The sequence below is a fragment of the Corvus cornix genome, chromosome 2, assembly GCF_000738735.6.
Source record: "Corvus cornix cornix isolate S_Up_H32 chromosome 2, ASM73873v5, whole genome shotgun sequence".
Lineage (NCBI taxonomy): Eukaryota > Metazoa > Chordata > Aves > Passeriformes > Corvidae > Corvus > Corvus cornix.
Genome location: NC_046333.1, coordinates 102,750,822 through 102,770,727, shown reverse-complemented (window position 1 = coordinate 102,770,727; position 19,906 = coordinate 102,750,822). Strand labels below are relative to the sequence as shown.

Genomic DNA, 19,906 nt, shown 5'->3' with positions numbered 1-19,906 from the left:
AACTTTTGCATAATGCTCTATTGTAAGACGAAGGTAGAATTCAGTATGAAGAAATCCTCATGCCATTCAGTTTTTCTATATGTTTCAGGACAGTATCATATCATATCTTTAATTTTTTTCACAGAATTTAGGATACACATAAATTCTTTACTGGGCTGGAATGTGATTTCTTTATTGTAGAAATTAAATATCCTTCTAGATTTTATGTAATACAAAATAATTTTATTAACAACATAACAATTCCAAAATATCTTGCTGAGCTTAGTTGAGTTGATTCCTTGTTATTACATGATTATATGATTTATTTTTTTTTCTATGTGAAGGATAAGAGAGTAGTGACAGACGGACTTTTAGAGGAATTTATCTTCCTGCAGGGCCACTGTTTATTTATTCTGCCTGTACAACTACAGGTCCCTCTGGTAATCAGCCTAAGGTTGTGCAAATTCCAGGTGTGCCTTTGCATAAGAATGTTTCAGAAGTTGACAGGATCTCCTGGATAGCTTGGATTTATTTTTGTGCTTGTTTGCCAGTTTCCACAGATGTCTGCTGCATCTTACAGTAAGACTGATCAAACAGCTCCATGTGTGGGATGCTGCAAATCGAGGCTATGAGATAACAGTTCCCTACAGGATCAGCTGTACTTTAGCGCACTAGGTCGTTATCGGGGAACAGATCCCCAGGCCTTGCAGCTCTCCATTCATCACCTGACTCTCTGGTTTCATGGTGTGCTGCTGAGGAATTTTGTATATGCCTGTGTGTGACATCTCATGACACTGCTGCAGGACTATGAGTACAGTGCAGCTGTCAGTAACAGCTATCAGAAAACATGGTATCTTCTACATCATGTGACTGGTTAAATGGACATTAAAGATCTTTTCATTCCCAGTTGCACTAAACCCAATATTCAACTACAAAACATCTCAATAAAATACATTCTTATATGCTCTAGAGCCAGAATAAAATGAACACCATTCTCTGGGAATATTTACGATAGCACTCAGGTAAGAGGGATTCAGGTTTTTTCATGCAATCTCTATGATGTGCCTAGTTTGTTCACCAGTAAGACTAAGACTTTTCTACTATCCTTTTGGTGGTTTGTTTCATTACACATATAAAACCTTAAGGGCAAATCATAGTAAATAAATAAATAAATACAGTTGAGTGATATTATCAGGGGCTTCTCAGCATTTCTGCCATCTAAGTCATATCAGGAGGCCTAATCTGTTTGGATTTGACAAATTCAGAATACTATTCAGAGATAATTTGCTCCCAAATGATTTCCAGTACCTGTCATTTTTTTTCAGATTCACATTGTTAGTCTGAAGTACAGGTAAATTGCCAGGATGAAATCACAAACCCACTGAATTCAATGACATTTCTGCAGTTTCCAGTAGTGGCAGGATTTCACTACTGTACTTCTGTCTCTTTTATTTAGTACCTCTCTGCTTCTATGCAGCAGACTTCAAATTGAGAGGTACACATTTATCTTGTGAACAAATTCTTTACTTTTTACAGTCTGCTGGACCGTGAGGGCGATATGTTCTTTAAAACAAATGCATAGCTGTGAGTTGGTTCATTATTTTAGTCTCCATGTCTTTCCTGAGTACTTGTTGGAAACAGCATAGATGTTCTTAGTTTAATAATGCCCAGGCCTTGACGCAGTCCTAAGTGAAATCCATACTTCACTTCCCTCACTTTTTTTTTTCTCTTTTCAAGTCTTTCCCACTCTTAGTCCCTGTGGAACATGAAGTCTGTTAATTTATGGAGTATTGTAGAACTTTTTGCAATTGCAAGAGCCTTGAGGGAATCACAATTCATATGGTAGCTGCCCAAATTTGACCACTGAGGCATGAAATTTGTTTCATGATGCTGTGATCAGTATTTACTCTTTCGGGAAAGGGAAGACAGAAAGCTATTTACCTTTTGCATGGTGCAGAGAAACATTTTTCCTCATTCCACTAGGCAGCCATAATCCCTAGTTCATGAGCTATGATCACAAGCTTGTCAGGTTATCTGACAATAAATTGTGGGTGTTTTCAGAGATACCATTTCAGGTTGAATTCAAATGAAAGGACTCAAGAATACAACACAGTATCATACAAATTTGGTTTTGTCATTGTAATGAGTGTCTGGTTAATAAGGTCATTGGTTAGATTGTATGTTTATGAATTCATGTCTCCACTAGCTTATGTTCTAAATGTAAGCATACCTTAAAAATAAATCTGAATGTCTGTAATTAACAAATGTGTCTAATTTGCTTACATTTTCTTTTTCACATCTGGGTACAACACAGGTTATTGCCTGTGTGGGAGGACTCTTTCTCTCCTACTGAATGGTTGAGCAAAAATGTCATTCCTGTGCTCCTACTGTTGGAAAGAAATGAACAGGTGGAACCCAGAACAGTTAATGGTCATATGAAAGCAACTGAGACAATGCCTTCTGAAAAGCCTGTTAGTTAGTAATTCAGTAAATTGGCACAGGAAACTCAAATCTGTATTATAGGAGAGACGGTAGAATTTCTTTTTGGAAGTAACTTGCTTTTGGTGCAGAGTATTGGCTGCAAAGAATTGTCTTGGTTTTCCTTAGCTTCTCAGGCTAGTCTTCATCTCTTCATTTGCCCATCCTCATCTGCTGCTTCTCCTTATTTGCAGTGGGTTCATTCAGTTCCCTCTGTGTGCTACTTGTTCTTAGAATGATCTACAATATGATTTCCAGGAAATTGTTGTCAAATCATACCCAGGTATAATGAAGTTCCATTTTAATATCAAACACAACCTTTTGATATTGCAATTGCATTTTTCAGTGTGCTTTGACCCACTGTGAGTAGCCTTTCTTGAGAGAGGTTCCTCAAACAGTGGAAAGCTATAGCTGATGAAAAAGAGAGGTCATCACTTCCCTGCAGTAATTGTTTTTTCCTGGCTTTATTCTAAAACATGGGTGAAATGTAAATAGTTACTTTAAAATGTAATTCTCAAACACATAACTTTTATTGCAGAAATAGAGAACTAAAAGTAGAAATTCGATGAAGAGGTGCAGATAACCATAGGATCTCAGGCTATGTCTGACAGCTGTAGTAAGCACCATCATCAGATTTACCAGTAGCAAGAGACTAATGGATATTTTTTGGTAGAAGGGGAGAGGGTGAAATCTTTCATACCTTGGTTTATGCATGCAGAATGTGTACCATTTCATTTGCAGCCAAGAAACTAAGAAATGAACAATCACTTTAATGGCCAATCGCTCCTCTACCTTATGTAAATAGTTTATTTCCTGGATTTGGCTTTTCTTCTTTCCTGAAAACTATCTTTCACCTTATTCAGTGTATTTTTCTTTTTTTTTGTTTCCTTGGTAATCTTTTGCTGAAGGTGTGAAGACTATGAAATATTTTATTCATCTATATACAAAACTACCTGTTGTATGCATTATTTATTATTTTTTCAAAGGAGGAGATGTAGTCCTGTGTCAGAGGGAGTTCTGGAAAGCAAATTGTTTTCCTCAGGAGTACACACATACCTAACTGAGAGATATCAAAAACATCCTTGTAAGAATGTAGAGCCAGTGAAATGACTCTTGGCAAATGATGAAAATCAAATAGATTTATAGGATATACAAAACAGTTTGTGTGTGTGTGCATGTGCTTGTTTATGTAAATTGCATACAGTATCCCAGAAGGTGAATGAAGTTCTGGACTTTTGTAAGAATTTTTTGTTGCGCTGTAAACTCTCTGAGACTTTCACATAATTATCATTTTGGGTGCCAAGTTTTGAAGCACACGAGGGAAATAATGTTTCAGCCATTTTTGAGTACTGAGATAATGGAGCAGTACTTTAACTGTTAAACCATACACATATGTAACAACTTGGTAACATAAACAGGTGGATGTTACATTATGTTAATGTAAACTCTACAATGAAATAGGCCTGAAGATGTTCTTTTGAACATTAAAGTACTTGGTGCTTGATGAGTAGGTGCATTTGTGTACTACAGGAGTGCACAAGATCATTTTTCCTCCTGCTCATCAATTGCTCAGTCTTCCAAGACTGGTCAAACCACCTTGTGCACTGCAAATTGTCTAGAGTCCATTGCCTTGAAGAAGAGCTTTAATGACATCAGTCAACTAAAGATTTTACCAAGACTGCATGCATCCTGAAGCCTGTGCATCCTGGTGTGTTTTTTTAGTAGGTAACCTGAGACGACTTCACTGTTAGAAGAACAATTAATGTCCTGTAGGAAGGGAAACTACATTTTACTGCATAGATGAAAGTTCAACTTTTTTTTTTTTCAAATTCTGGTGAATATTTAACATTTTTTCCAGGTTTTGGAATGTTAATTTCTGTGTGTCCCCCCTCTTCATTCCAGTATGTATTTAGAACATTTTTTGCAGTATATATTCGGTATTTTCTATTAATTGTTATTAACCAGGTTTAGTTGTTTATCAGTAATTGCACAGTAACCTTACTATGTGGCAGAAAATCTTCTATGAAGAATCGAGTACAGGAGGCTTATGATATGTATTGTGTTTGTGTTAGGCAGTGTCTAAGGAGCTGTGATCTTTGGCGAAACCTTTTCCATCATTATCTGCCTTATATATGAACCATCTGATGCATATAATAGACTTTTTTACATGGGCTTACTGGTTTTATTCTTGTCTGAATACAGATTTGATTCATACTTCTCTGATGCTAAGATGTCTCTTACGGTATCTTCAATTATTAGTGATACCAGAGACTAGGAGAAGTTGCGAATTGTGAAGTTAATGACAAATCCCACTGAACATGCGTGAGAAGCAAAATGTCACCTTGAAATCAATCTGTGTCTGAAGTGTTTTCATGTCAGTGAGATTTCAGAGCTGGCCAGCAGCAATCTTTGAGTCCAGTGATTTTAGTAAGGTGTGTGTGTCTGAATGTGTTTGGAGTGTGGTGGGAATGTACATGAAAGGTGCCTTTCCGCCAGGTTCTCTGTTGTAGATTAGCTTCAGGGACACTGAGGTACAGCAGGCACTGTGTACTCCTCTCACTCTAGCACTATGAGCAGTGAAAGGCGCAGCTGAAAAAACTCAAATACCTGATGGTACAGCAGCTACTGAATCTGTAGCCTTGCATGACTTGTATGAGATGGTGCCACTGTAACAGAGGAGCCAAATATAAGCCTTATATTCTGTCATGGAGAAACACCAAAGAAGCCTGACCAGCAAAGCCGCTCTACAGGCTAAGCCTCCCAATCCACCCAGACTGCAATGCCTGGCACAAAAAAGCCAAATGTTGGTAACCATGAAGAAATGTCAGTGAATTTTGTTATTAATACTAAAATAAATCAGATGGAGGTAGGTGGAAGAATAAGTGTCACTTCTATCATCATGTATGAGCCCCATCATTCGTAAATTGAATGGAAATGTTACCCAAAATATTCTGGTGAAAATACTTGACTAAACAGCTGTGAAGTTTTATGTTACAACGTTACTCAATGTCCTTAAATCAGAAACTCTTCAGGTCAATAAGCGCAACAGACCATGTTGGTAGTGATGCCAAAAAAGACGCTTTTGTGGGTATAAGAAAATGTGATTATTTTATTAAAAAACCCAAAACACTAAGCAGCCCTTGATGCAGTAGGAAAAAAGTACTGTAGATAGAGGGAAGACGTGTTTATCTCTCTAGTGGTGCTGGTCATCCATCAGGTTGCAAGGCGTGACAATGGGTGGTGTCCTCCAAAGGCCTTCCTTCATCACCTGTCTAGCGGAGGTGGGGTCTGCTCTGCCAAGAGTGTGCTTGTGACATGGAAATAGGCATTTGGTATCCAAGTAGTATACTCAACAGTACCTGCTTATGAAGGCAACATGGGGTCTGAAAACTTCTAATAGAGGCATTAAAGTTTCTGTCTTGAAAAAGCCTTTTTATCACAAAAATATTGCTCCTCATCTCTGTCTCTTTGGTAATCTCCTGTGTTTAAAAGAGATTTGAGAGAAAAAGTAAATCTGACAAATTCACAAACTGTAGAAGTTTTGCTTTTAGAGGTACACTGTAAACTCAGTTAAATCCACTGGGCCTTTGTTACGGACAACAGCACAAAATCTTAAGAGAACTGGGGAAAGCTTGGCAAAGTTTGTTTGCAAGTAACCTGAGCAATTGGTGGATTTTGATCTTCCACATTTGCTGAAGTTGCATGTTATATCTATAAAGAGTGTCAGAAGTACCATGCAAGAGAGCTATTATTATTTTTATATTACAAGAATGATACAAAACTCAAATTCTGGACAAAATACTTGTGGTAACAGGTAGTAGTTCTTGTTCCTTCTTCCTTTTCTCTCTGTTTTAGATCTGTGTCTCAGGTGCTCAGAAGTTATCAAATATTAATGGATTGACTACATACATTGATTTGCAGAAAATTTGCTTGTCTGCAGACAATTATGGACATAAGTCAGAGGGGATACACATAAACCTATCCCTTCCTCCATCCCCATATATACTCTCATTTGATGGAGTGACCCATAAGAAAAGTTGTTCCGGGATTACGTTTATCAGTCAAACCTTTTTGAAATTCTTGTCTGAGTTTAAAAATGAAGCAACCCAGGAAGTGTTCACTATTCAAGAAACTCATTGTGATGTGTTAGTCTTCCAGTTATTCTGGAGTGTTAAATAATAAAATGGTGATTAGCAGACCTAAGATAATGAAACAAGGAATATAATGAAACCGTTGACCTGTGCCACAGGGGGCTGGTTAAATTCAACTTTCCTTTCAAAAGTGCAGGATGTTGGCCTGTTTCTGGACCCTGAATACTGCCTTGATATGAAGCACTGTTCAGCAGCAGTAGAATCACTTAAGGATACATAAGAATTAGGAAACTAATGAAATAAATTCAGTAAGCTTTCTCTGCTGTGTTGGACCTTTGGGAGGAAGAAACAGTGACCTTTACCATGAATACTGTAGGTAAAATGTACAAACTTACTGCTGGAAGGTATCTTGTTCAAACTGGAGTTGAGGAGAGCCTTTTTTTTATCCCCCCCTTTCTCCCCCTTTTTTTCTTTTTTTAAGAATAAGGGCTGTTGAAGCTGTTTTGAGGCAAGGAGAACCAAAGTAAAGTTTAAACTAAGTTTAAAGAGAAGATGATGGAAAGGAAACAGACCACTGGAGAAGATGAGTGTTGGGTGTGGGAGCTGTTAAACTGTGACTGGCTCAGTAATTAACACCTCCAGCCAAACCCCTCTACATCAGCTTCCCTGTTAGGTGAACCAACTTGTTCCTTCCCTGCTACACTACTGATTATTACTGCTGTGGTCGTGTTTATTCACAAATTGCACTGTCAGTATCACTGTCAGTATTCTTTTCTGCCTCTCTTTTCACCATTCATTCCTCCCATTTGGAAGAATCTTTTCAGGAGGCAGTAGCTCAGCCCTTAATGATTTGTCATCATCAAATCTATGTGTGTTTCTTCCTTTGCTGCTTCTTCCTTCCCTGTTTTGTAGGACTCAGTATCACTTTTGCTTTGCCTGCTATTCTGCTTGTTTTAAACTTTGGAATACTCTTCAGTTTGGCCCCAGAACTTGCATGTTGGAGTTTCTTCTTCCCATGCTGCCTTCCCAAGATTAGCACTTTTGCAGTGAAGGAATGTGGGACTTGAATGCACTGGGTTTTAAGTCTCCTGCTACGTAGTTGCACAGAAAAGGCAGACAAAGACCTGCATTGCTATGCTTTATGTGGTGTGTACCAATGAAAATCAAGCTGATGAACTCTACTTCCTCACTTTCTCCTCATCACTTTGCTCCTTCCTAGCCCCTCCATAAGCCTGGCATCTGCTGTTGCCTTAGGTTTTAGCAGAATGCCAAGCCCCAGAGTATTTAAAATCCTATGTATGTTCTCTTCAGTTTTTAGCAAGGTGTTCGTCCTGGCTCTTGGAATTTTAAACATAAATAGAAGGATGAATGAGAAGTACTAAGTGTTACATAGTTCAAAGAATTAAAATACAGTATTAGAGTAAGGGACTTAATAAGTAGGGCTGTAAGTTCAACAAAATGCTTAGTAGATACATGGATCATTGCCATAATATCTATCCAAAGTATTAAACTCCCTGTTAGAGAGATATTTCCTGGTACTTTGTTTTCTCCAGATGTTTCTGAGGCTGTAGTTTCCTAGAACTCATTTTGTATTCTACTATGTGCTATTAAAAATGAATGGAAAGAAGATTTGGAATTTTACATATTTTGTGAGCACCGACAAATTGTTAGAGGATATAAACTCTTCTTAGCTGCTCTGGAATTTAATGTAAAAATAAAAAATGGGGGTTTGGTTTTTGGTTTGATTTTTTTCCCTTTTAAAATGTCTGTGTAATGATAGCAGATTTTCTCCTGTCAGAATGATACAAAACAATTTCAGTATGTGAGTACAGAGTAACTGCTTTGGTTGAATTACACTGAATTTAATGATTCCAGAAAATGCATTGTCTTTGTTTACTTTCTGTGTTTGTGTCTTCAAATAGATGTCAGTGCTAATATTTGATAATGTGAGTACTTGATGTGTAACTTAAATAATATTTTACAATATTACCTGACAGCTCCAGCCAGTATTTAGGTTTAGCCATAATAAACTGAGTTTTCGGGAGAGCTACGGGTTTTGAAGAATAGGCTCAGTTATCAAATAAAATAACTGAAAGGAGAAACCTTTCTTGAAAGGTAAAATAATAATAGTTTGCTTGAATGCCCATTAGTTACACATGCAGAGTGTAATTCTGTCTCATAGCAGAATAATTCCAAATAGGACAATAATTATCTTTTTCCAGCATGGCCTTATTACTTGAATGAAATGCACTTGTTAGCTTACACAGATGGAATAAATACAGGATAATCACAGGATGTGTGATGGCTCTAATCTAGACTGACGAACAGTTGTCTTGGTTGTGAACACAAATCTAGAAATTCAAAGGTAGAGAAAACCATCTTAGTTACTGGAATTGTATGAACTCTGCAAAGCAATTTTCCTGAGGTATTAATTACTATTTGATTTAGTTTTATACATATTTTAAACAAAAATTGCTTCTGGCCTTGCTGGTGTTATTTGAGATCCCACTGGTATATCTCTAATCACAATTTTATAAATGTGCATATTTGAAAGTGGGATAATGCAAACTCTTTCTTTATTAAATGTATGAAAAGCTGCCTAATCTACCTGTATGGACAGAAGCTGACTGATGTTTCCTTTTAACTCTCTTCTCACAAAATTGTTGATACATGCCTTGAGCATGATTACTGCAGTGGTAGTGCTGGATGTAACATCCCAGAAGTTCAATGCTTTTGAATTGCTGCTGCATTTTTGTTAAAAGTATTTCTGAAAGGTTTAATGTATAGATTGTTGCTGCTAAATTGCTGTTCATTTAAAAGACTTAGAGTTAGTTCATTGCTTAAAAGAGCCGGTAAGTGTAATTTAAATAACTACCAACCTATTTCTTTTCATTCTAACTTGCCTAAAATGGAAAAGTAATGTGCATTTTCAAGTGCTTTAAGGTGTCTGTGTATGCATTTAATATGCTAGTACTAGGAATATGGGTTTTTCAAGCTGTGTATATCCTGAAGTTAAATTAAGCTTATTTTTTTATAACCCTATATTTTAAATAACTTGTTGTTTAATAGAAAATTTATTCTTACTAGTGACTTTACCAGTTCCATATTTTCATTAGTTGGCTTAAGTAGTATTTTTATAGATACGTATTTGGTATTTTTCACAAGCTTTCTCTGAGCATTTGAAAAGGCACAGGTTTCTCAGCAGCCAATGGAATCTGTTATTTTCATTTTTGGATCTCAGTATTTATTCTGTGGCCATAGTTCTGTGCTCTAAGGAGGTGAGATAGCTGTGCCCTGAGGATGTGGCCTTTGTAGTCCAAGCAGGTCTAACATTAAATGATTATGGCAGCTTCCTCTTTCCAAAGAATGAAGTGTCCTGTTCACACAGTTCTCCAAGTTCCTGGGGCAGGAAAAGCTAACAGCCCTAATCAGTAGTAACCCCTCAGACTTTTCTGTGGCAAATCAGGGCTAAAGTAAAGAAAGTTAAAAGAACCATATTTATTTTTGAATTGTATTTAAACCAAAAAAAAATAAGCCCCAGCCAGAAAACAGGATACTATAGATTTGCTCCAACAACCTGTTCTAATAGGTCTTGATACCAGTACCATAGTGTTGTACTGTAAATCACGAATTTTATCCTCCTCTCTGGAATGGGATTAGTAAATTACGGCCTTGTCATTTTTTGTTTATTTTTCAATAAAATATGATGTATTTGGGAAGACTCAGGCTTTCGTATAAAAAGTGGGCGTTTGCAAGACCTACTGGTAAATTTCAGAATCTCAAAAAACCTGAGATTAAAGTTTTAGTGACTATTAGCTAGTAAAACAGTATACCATAAGCAAACTCTTATTTGTGGGAGTTCAGATTGTTGCATTAGTGAATGATAAAAACTTACTTTTCTGAATGCTACTAAAAATAATTCTTCATAAAGAAATTGTAGTGGGATGTGCTAGTATGTTTGATAAACAAATGCTCATTTGATACGTTATTCTTAGCCATTCTAAATGAAATAGCTGTTGGCAGTCAGCACTGAGAGCTTGTAATTTATCATACAGTGAGCTTAAATGGGCCTGTTCCATGCTGGGAAAAAAGATACCATACCTGGGTAGCTTACTGAAGTCACTGCAGTAAGTCAGGGAGAACAAAACGTGAATCACAAATAAAGGGAGCGAAGCTGGATGTGTGGGTGCTGTTAAAACAGAAACGGTTCTGTATTCATATATCAAATTTTAAGTAGCATTTTTTTAGACTAGAAATAGTCTTTTGCCATTTGTCCATTGCTGAAATAAGAGTTTGGGAGAAGTTGTAAATCTGGGATTACTTTGTCTAATTTTTTCTTTGCAGCCTTTTTAACTGTCTTCTGCAGTGCCTATGGATTGAACTTTTCTTATACTTGAATTCATTACCTTCATTACTGTTCCTTTTTGCTTAGGCTTAAATCAATTAGGCAACTCTCCTACTCATTTGCTGTCATCCCAAAAGAGAGGGAAAACTTGCTCTCTTGGGCTGTATTTTTTCTTGTGGAATGTAAAGCAATTATATTTCTTAGTCTTTGTCTGTTCCAGACACTATATTTTCCTTGAAAATATCTTTCCCCAAAGAGACTAAAGAAAAAAACTGGGCTTTTTTCTTCTCCTTTGAGTTCTAGTATAAAATGTCATGCTAGTGATTTCTGTGGGACTGTTTGAGTTCGAACATATAATTAGACACTGTACACTTTGCCTCCATGAGTTTGTAATGTTCAAGAGAAGTCAGTCAAGATAATCTTTACTGATAATAATCTCCCATATATTTTACGGCTTTGTTGTAGTTATAATAATAATGGCTTTTTATTCCAGAGCTCTTTCATAAATTTTGAAGCCACAATTAATAACCTTTTCTCACCTGGATTTTGGTAGAGGCCAAAAATGCTGAAATCCTCTGTGGCGCCAAGTTGAGTTACATTTAAGGCTGCTCTAGCTTTTTCATTTGAGCAAAATAATGTGTGCCTCCTGAAATGTGCTTTGGCTTCTCTTTTTCCAGTTAAAATTATTGGTACGTGAATGGATGGCATGTGTCACAAAGCCATGTAAGCCAATTATTTGATCAAACTAAGATTTCCTGTTGTAGAACAGCAGTTAAAACATTCAAAATCAGGCAAGATTAGTGTATTTGAGAATCAGAAGGTGAAAAAGATTATGGGACCCAAGTGAAATAGTAATTTATTGTAACTGCTACAGTGCATTGATTGGTTCCAATTTCCATTCTAAATATGCATTAAAAAGATGGGAAGTATGTCCTGGGTATTGGAGCGGTTGCCTTCAAGGACTGCTGGCAGTTTATATGAGCACCCAGACTGTGAAGTTCAGGATTTCTACCAGGCCACTTGGAGGTCTGAGGGGACAGTGTGGTAGGAGACAGTTCTGTGTGCGGGGCCAGCAGGGACTGTGTGTGCGTTACATCTTTACATGATTGCCCCCTATTCATGAACTGCAAATTAAGGCAGAAATCACGGCATTGCCTAGTCCTTTCCCTTCATCTCTTTCTCCATGAGAACAGCAAGAAATTGTTTTTAAAATATTTACAGGGTTCTTCAGTTGTGTTGTAACTCATGGGAGTCCTGGTAGATTCTGGATGCAGGTGCCCCATGTGGCAGGGAGGGTGTACTGTGCAGGCTGGAGTGCAGAGGAGTTTGTTCACACTCTAAATGAGCTGAGCTAGTTTAGGTACTAGAATTAATCAGTGCGTGGCAGAATGTTTTTCCCTAGAGAATAACTTACCCTATTTCTGGGGAGGATAAAATAGCCTGCATAAGGCTTCCTGATGTTGCAACTAGAAAAATGGGAAAACTAATATGGGTGGGTGTAATGTAACCACAAGATTTGGGTATGTACAGGATCCTTCGAGAGTCTGAAAGCTGCAGTAACATACTTTAAGACTGTCTTATGGCTTGTGATTGATCAGCAGTTCTGATTATCAGGATTGTCTTAGGTAAAAAATAATGTTCCTTTTAAGAAATATTCATTTTCGAAAATCCTAATTAACCCACTGCTTATTTCCTGTTATCTGCAGCCGTTCTTGCTAGAAGGATATTACAGAGGCAAAACTATTAAAAAATAGTAGTTTTGAAATAGTAGTTTGAAGTGTTTCTTTCCAAGTTTAGGTTTTGGTAACTGCCATGCCACATCATAGAAGCTGTGCTTTATCAGCAGCTCAAACTCTGAGGAATCTTAAGGAGCTGTCAATTATCTGAAGTAATTCCCAAGTAATAATTTACAGCTGAGTAATTTTAAGGCGTGATAGCACATTCTTCTTTGGACATCTTACAAACTTCTTTTTTCTTTTACATAAGCTTTACATCACCCACATTTTCTTTGGAAGAGGGCATAACTCTACCTTACTGTTCATTGGAATCAGTATTTATTTTTAATTATGGTGCTTCTTTGGTATTAACAGCATGATTAACTTTGACTTGGTTTTGTGATTTATGGATGCATTTAATTTTGTGTGACTTGTTTAAAACTCTTTTGTTATAACTGGTATTTCAAGGGTACTTCCAATTTAGTGGCAAATAAGAACATAATAAAATGAGATCAGTATTTTCTATACGTCTTAAAACCTGCTGGACAAACTACAAACTCCAGGGCAGAAAAACAGACATCACCAGCTATGTTGGTGGTTTACAGAAGCTTAATGGGGCAGGAGCCTTGACCTGCTAGAAACTCCTCAAGTCAGAGGGGACTTGAGGACCCACTAAACATACCTGGTGTCATTAGGTAGCATCAGACTGTGCCTGTGCCTTCCTGGAGAGAGTGGTTTTTGTGAAGTGCTAGTTAGGGTTTTCCAGTTTTTCTTCATGTTTTGATAGTGGTTGCAGCCTTCAGTTTGTTGAAATACATATCATTGTATGAAAAGTGCATCTTTCTTGTTTTCTTGTTTGAGTTAATGTCGTCAGTAGATTTTGGTGGTGGGTTTGATTTTTTTTTTTTCGTGCAGCTTTCATAATTCAATCGTTATACATTTTCTGCAGGTTTTTGAGTGTTCATAGTGCAAGTATCCTATTTCATGGTCAGGTGGAGCATGAGTTCTGATGAGGATTTGAGAGCCAAGCCTCTCTGCCATTATCTTTGTGTCAAAGGACATGGCAAGTTGTCAACTCTGCCCTCTTCTGTCTTCTCCCCTCCCTTTTTCACTCCTTGTGCTCCTCAGCTCTCACAGGGCTCATTTTTTTGTGCCGTACGTGTCATATGTTGAATTGACAGCAAGACACTGTGCTGAAATAGAGCTGCCCAGTTTCCAGTGTCATGCTGAGGGAGTGAGAGGTGGAGACAGCTTCAGGTCATTTGCCTGGTAAATCTGTGCCTAGTTTCTTCTACCTGAGTCACTGATAACCCCTTGTGTGGGTGCTGATATGAGAACTGTCCACTGATGTCTCTGTGCAACTATATATGTGCAAAATGCATATGCCAAGCAGCAGATGGAGGGAGGGAAGAGAAAGCACAGACTGACTATGCTGGGTTTCATGTTCTTTTAAGAGAAATAAGTTTAAATATTTGTGTAAAACAATCTAAGAGAGGAAATATTACATTGCTCTCAAATCTTTCTGTTAGTTAATCTATAAAGAGTTGAAATCAGCTGTTACAGATTAATGGTTGCCCACATTACAGATGAATGGCTTAACTCACATGGGAAGGCAGTAAAAATAACATACGGACTTTTGCTTTTATCTTTCATCTCCTTCTGGGGAACTTGAGAAAAGTAAAATTGGTTGTCAGTATTTTTTTTTTTTTTAATATGACTAAAAATATTCTTTATTTTTGTTTCTTTGCCTAGGGTATTTATGTAAGGGATGCACCTTTGAAGGACATAAAAGTGTTCAACTCCCGACGATTTGTGGCTCTTTTTAGTGTGGTGAATGCCACGAAGCGGGATGCTGGCAACTATCGCTGCATGATCCGGACGGAAGGAGGAGTTGGTGTATCCAACTATGCAGAACTGATAGTCAAAGGTATTTCACGATACAAATCCGTATTTCCATGCTCAGTGGATGGAATCAGGGCTTGCAGTTGCTAGTGGAGTAAGAATGTCACCCATAGCCTGTTAAACTTGATAAGAGGTTCAGTAAATAGATTTTGCTTATGTAAATCTTAAGAGTCTATCCAGCTGTAACAAGGGAGTGATAGAAGAAACCAGGGCTAATTAACTAGGTACTTGTTGATTGCTGTTTTACATATTTCCCCAAAATGCACTGTTTAGACTTGTATGTCTTCACAAGCTTTTATTAAAAGTATGAACATAATAATGGGTATTTGCCTCCTTTGTGGAGATTATATTCTAAAAATATACTTACTACAAAATATGCAAGATTTACATTTAAGTGAACACAGAGAATACCCATATTTCAGTATATGGAGGGGTGTTTTTAAAAAATTGAACACATAAAATACACATGTTTCAATACATGGAGGCGTGTTTTTAAAAACTGTGGGAAACACTTATATGTAAATAGAATGGGGAATAATTCATCACCAGTAGAAGAAGATGCAAGAAAACCATAATGAAAACTAAATCATTTTCCAAAAGCAAGAGTAGGGTTTTAGTGAATGTGCTGTAGAGAAAATGAAGAGAAACAGGACAAGAGAAGGATGTTGCAAATAACCGGTGTATGAAGATAACAAGACAAAACAAATTGTAGCATGAAAGCTTAGATGAGCTATTTGAATGGACAGATGAAAAAAGAAACAAATAGAGTGGGTGAGATGAGAATATAATTATAAGGCATGGTGGAAAAAAATGAGGTTATTTTGGTCCTAGCATGAAAAGAAAATAAAGTAGGTGGCCAAAAATAGATATGTAGGAAAGTTGGCAAGGAAAGGAAGCGTGGACTATAACCCAGGTGGGAACAATGAAGCATCGTTCAGATCTAACACCAGTGAAAATAAAGAGGAATGAACACTGCCTGAAGGAGGCAGAGGGAGGAATTACTGTGGAAGCCAAAGAAGTTCATTTTTTCTCAGTCTCTTTGATTCAGAGTATTTTAATTTATTAGTGCTCCTTTTGAGGTGTAGTAGAAATTATGAAGCGTATCATTAAAGCATTTGTGCTTACCCAGATTCTTTCAGAAAATTTGCACTGGGCACTGTGAGCAAGTGGATAGCCTTAGGGTGTAATCCCATTAACTACTTGTAGAGTGGCAAAGTAATTATGGTAATCCCCATTGCCTGTGTTGGAGCTTTTATGAGACCACCTGCAGGTCATTCCTTCTGACCTAAAAAGACCCATTTTAAACATTGGGCTGTAAAATGTTGCGTGACTGTACTGAAACAGCAGCATTAGGGGCTAATTAGTAAATATCCTTTCTTCTTGATGGTATATAATTAAGAAATTTTATTTCCTAATTTTTAGTAGCTTTTCTGCAATGTCGGTTAGCAGACTTCAAAGATAGTGGATTGATTTCAGTACAGCTATATATGTTTTTAATCCATTACCATCCATAAATCATGAAGAATGTACATATGCCCACACTTTATGATGTTTAGTATACTTAGGAATTGCTGATGGCTTAATAATAGTATGTGTGAAAACAGTGGTGTAATTACTGCCTCCTCTTTTTTACAAACAATTAATTTAATTCTCTTCTAATTTATGCTGGTGTAACTAAACTGACTTATGAGGAATTTCCTTGGAATTGTATTGCTAGAATGACAGGAGAGTCAAATGGAGCACTTTTAAGTTAGAGAGAATCAGTTCTTCACAATTACCATGCCGTGTTTCATTCTGGTTACTGAACCTGTAACTCAAGTTGCAAAAAGTACATCCTGCACTGGAATAGGGCTTTTTTCAAAATATGTTTGCTTTTAAGTTGAGATGTTTGCACAGTAGAGTGGGTTACAGCTCTGTACAACATTCATTCTACTTCACTGTAGACATGGTTTCACTAAATAGGAACTTATTCTAAGTAGATTCCAATTATGTGTGTAAAGATCTTTAAGGTTTGTAGTGCTGTTGTGGCATGATGTTGTGTGGCACTGGAGACCAGGTACCAGAACTCTTGAAAAGGGCAGAAGGGCTGCTCATTTCAGGTGCTGCAAATCAAACCTGGCATCACAAAGGAATAGGAATGAAATCTTGAAAATGAAAGATATGTAAGAAACTGCCAGGCATTCTTATTCTCTTCTCTTATTTTCTTCATGTTTTACCTGGGTGAGCAAGTTATAGCAAGGTTTCAGCAGTATGGAGGGGGAAAAAAGCGCAATTAAAGAGCTGTCAGTTCTCTTACGAAATAATTGTAAACATGAATATTGCCTGTCAGTGAACAATTAATCTGGCCTTTAAAAGGGGTGGGGGGAAGGGTTTTTTTTTTCAAAACTTGTTTGTGTTAGCTTATATGCCTTTTAGAGGACGGTGAAATAAAGTATTGATTGTTCTATTTAAATAAATCCTGAAGGGGAGGTTTTCAATTTACCTGAGTGTTTGTTCTGATAAGAAAGGCTGAAAAGACAAGTGCCTTGTCATTGTGTGTGCTCAAACTGCACAGTATCCTCATCTGAGTTTGTCAGAGAATTGGATTGAAATGTCACTTTATTTAATAGGAGACATGAAATTGGCCTTGTCAGATAACCCACTTATTGTAAAAAACATCAGCCCGTATCTAATAGATGACGTAAAAGTAATCAAACATTGAGCAAAAGGAGAATAGTCGGGTGGAATTGATTAAATGCATTGGTGAAGTAAATTAGAGTTCTACATACGGTCCCTAGGTTGAAGTTTTCTAATAGTGGGCAGATCCAACACAGATTAGATTTAGGAGAACAGAATGAGCCTGTCTAGCAGACATCAGATTATTACAGAGTTCAGACTGCTTATTGAGTTCAAACAAGGTAAACCTAGGTGTCAAATTGGTTAAAAGGAGTTTGGTTAGGTTTTTAAGCAAGGGCATAGAAAGGTAGCCATCTGTAATGCTGGCAGCTTAAATGTCTGCATTTTCCAAATGGAAAATTTAACACTGGGAACAGAACCAAACCTCTTCAGGATCTCTAGAGCAAAGACTTTATTCTGGAGGGCAAAGTCATTTTGACGTCAAGACAGAGTAAGAAAATATTAATGATTACTTATCTGTGGTATCAGTTGTTCTCATACATTAAATATACACACATACTTGGCATCTGTTTTCGCTCTGCAGCTAACCTTGCATGCTGGATCCATCACTCTGTCTGTACCCCTTTTTTTACCAACAGTGCTGGCATTAGGACTTATTTTTATGGTTGCCTAACAATTCCTATCATGAAGTCCTGCTTTCATATGCTCATTTTTTGGCAAAAAAATGACTGGAGACTTGTATTTTTCAGTGTGGGTGTGTGCCTTAGCTTGGAGGTGTTGAGAAAACCTCCAGCCAAAAGAGCTGATACAGTTCATCCATGTTAGCAAACTTGTCATAGGAAAGTGCTGAAGACTCTGGACTTTGAAGTAGTAATATTTTTTCAGGAGGGTACTATGTCAAGAATTCTCTTTCTCTCTTCCTGTGAAGATCTGTTCTCAAATACAGTTAGTTTACAAACTACCAAATAAAACCCAACAAGACCCTGAGACTTCTTTGAATTAATCTTTCAAATTCCCCCAGAATTCTAGATACAGTGTATGGAATTTAATTGCAAGCAGAGATCTGAGCTCTTCTGGGGCAGGCTGGATCCAAGCACGGGAATCAAGACCAGTGAGGTCAGCATTTGTATGCTTTTAGTATACAGTCCTCCACCTTGCTGAATCCTTGTACTTTGAGAGTAAAATGGTGATGGATAGCGATGTGGGTAGTGAGGAGTGCAAGAACAAGAAGCTGCATACCCAGATGAGGTTATTTGTGCTGGGGCTGAAAGGAAAGGCAAGCTGGGAGGTGTTTTGAAATGAGAGGAAAGGTAGGTGAAAATTGGAACTACATAAGCACTAAAAGCTGGGGAGAAAAATGTGGGGGTGCTGGTCGACAGCCAGCTGAATCTGAGCCGGCGTGTGTCCAGGTGGCCAAGAAGGCCAGTGGCATCCTGGTCTGTATGTGGCCAGGTGGAACAGGGCAGTGATTGTCCCCCTGTACTCAGCGCTGGTGAGGCCACACCTTGAGTGCTGTGTCCAGTTCTGGTTCCCTCACTACAGGAAAGACATTGAGGTGCTGGAGTCCAGAGAAGAGCAACAGAGCTGGTGAAGAGTCTGGAGGGTCAGTTATAGAAGGACCAGCTGGCAGCCAGGGGTGTTTATCTTGGATAAAAAGGAGGCTCAGAGAGGACCTTATTGCTCTCTACAGCTACCTGATAGGAGGCTGTAGCCAGGTGGGGGTCAGACTCTTCTCCCAGGCATCAGGAGACAGGACAAGAGGTCATAGCTTCCAGCTTTCCCAGGGAGATTTTGGTTGGACATCAGGAAGAATTTTTTCACTGAAAGGATGGTTAAACTTTGGAATGGGCTGCCCAGGGAGGTGGTGGGGTCTCCATCCCTGAAAGCATTCACTTAGTGCTATGCTTTAGTTGGCATGGTGGTGTTGGGTCAAAGGTTGGATTTGATTATCTTAGAGGTCTTTTCTAACCTTTATGATTCTATGATTCTGTGACAAAGAGGGGAAGATAAATATATACGCATTCCTGCATTTGCAAAAAATGAGGGAGTAGATTTTTGTCATTTTTCAAGGAAGTGATTCTGAGCCACAGAGAAGAAATGTCTATTTTTGTCATCTTTAACTCACTTAAATCATAGAGATTTACATTATCTCCACTGGCGTCTCAGTGTGATGCCCTTCCCCTCCCAATTAAAATTTTGAAAGAACTACAAAGCAAAAGATGTTAGGATGTTGTAGAAAATGTTTGGAAAATTTGTATAATCTAAGTACAAAACAGTTTAAGTGAAGGAGTTGCAGTTTTAAGTGTGTTTTCAATTAATAAAGAAGTGCATAAGAATAAATAGCTTACATGCATGTATGGCTGCATTTGTTTTTATCCTCTGTGTAAGAGAAGGGCTGCTCTTGGTCATAAAGTCTGTCTTTTTCTCATGTTTAATATAAATGATCCATTTATGTAGGGTGACCTGGGAGCACCTGCCTAAAGCTGTCACCTGCAGACCCCTGGCTCTGTAAGGTAGCCACTAAAGCTACCTTTCTCTAAGGGTCTGTGCCTGTTGTCATTTGTCAGAGAATTCAAGAAGAGGTCACATGTCTGTCCAAAGTCTAAAAAGCATAACATTTGAAATATGGATCAACTTACCTTCTTTTGTTTCAATTAATATTCTCTTTTAAAAGTGTACATTTAAAAGGATTTTGCAGTACTGAACAGCTTTGTGCACTTGCTTCAGGAGAGATGTGCAAGGAAGAACTCCTGTTTAAGATAAGTCATTGTACTAAACAG

At 37.7% G+C, this 19,906-nt stretch overlaps 1 protein-coding gene across 11 annotated transcripts in view; it reads left to right on the top strand.

The window, feature by feature from the left end:
• The window catches only part of PTPRM (protein tyrosine phosphatase receptor type M), a 453,496-nt gene that overhangs the window by 153,259 nt on the left and 280,331 nt on the right, over window positions 1-19,906 (top strand). For all 11 annotated transcript variants that reach the window (XM_039549187.1, XM_039549181.1, XM_039549179.1 and 8 more), the window contains exon 6: window positions 14,361-14,535. In XM_039549187.1, the coding sequence (XP_039405121.1) occupies window positions 14,361-14,535 (175 nt within the window). The remainder of the gene's footprint in view (window positions 1-14,360; window positions 14,536-19,906) is intronic.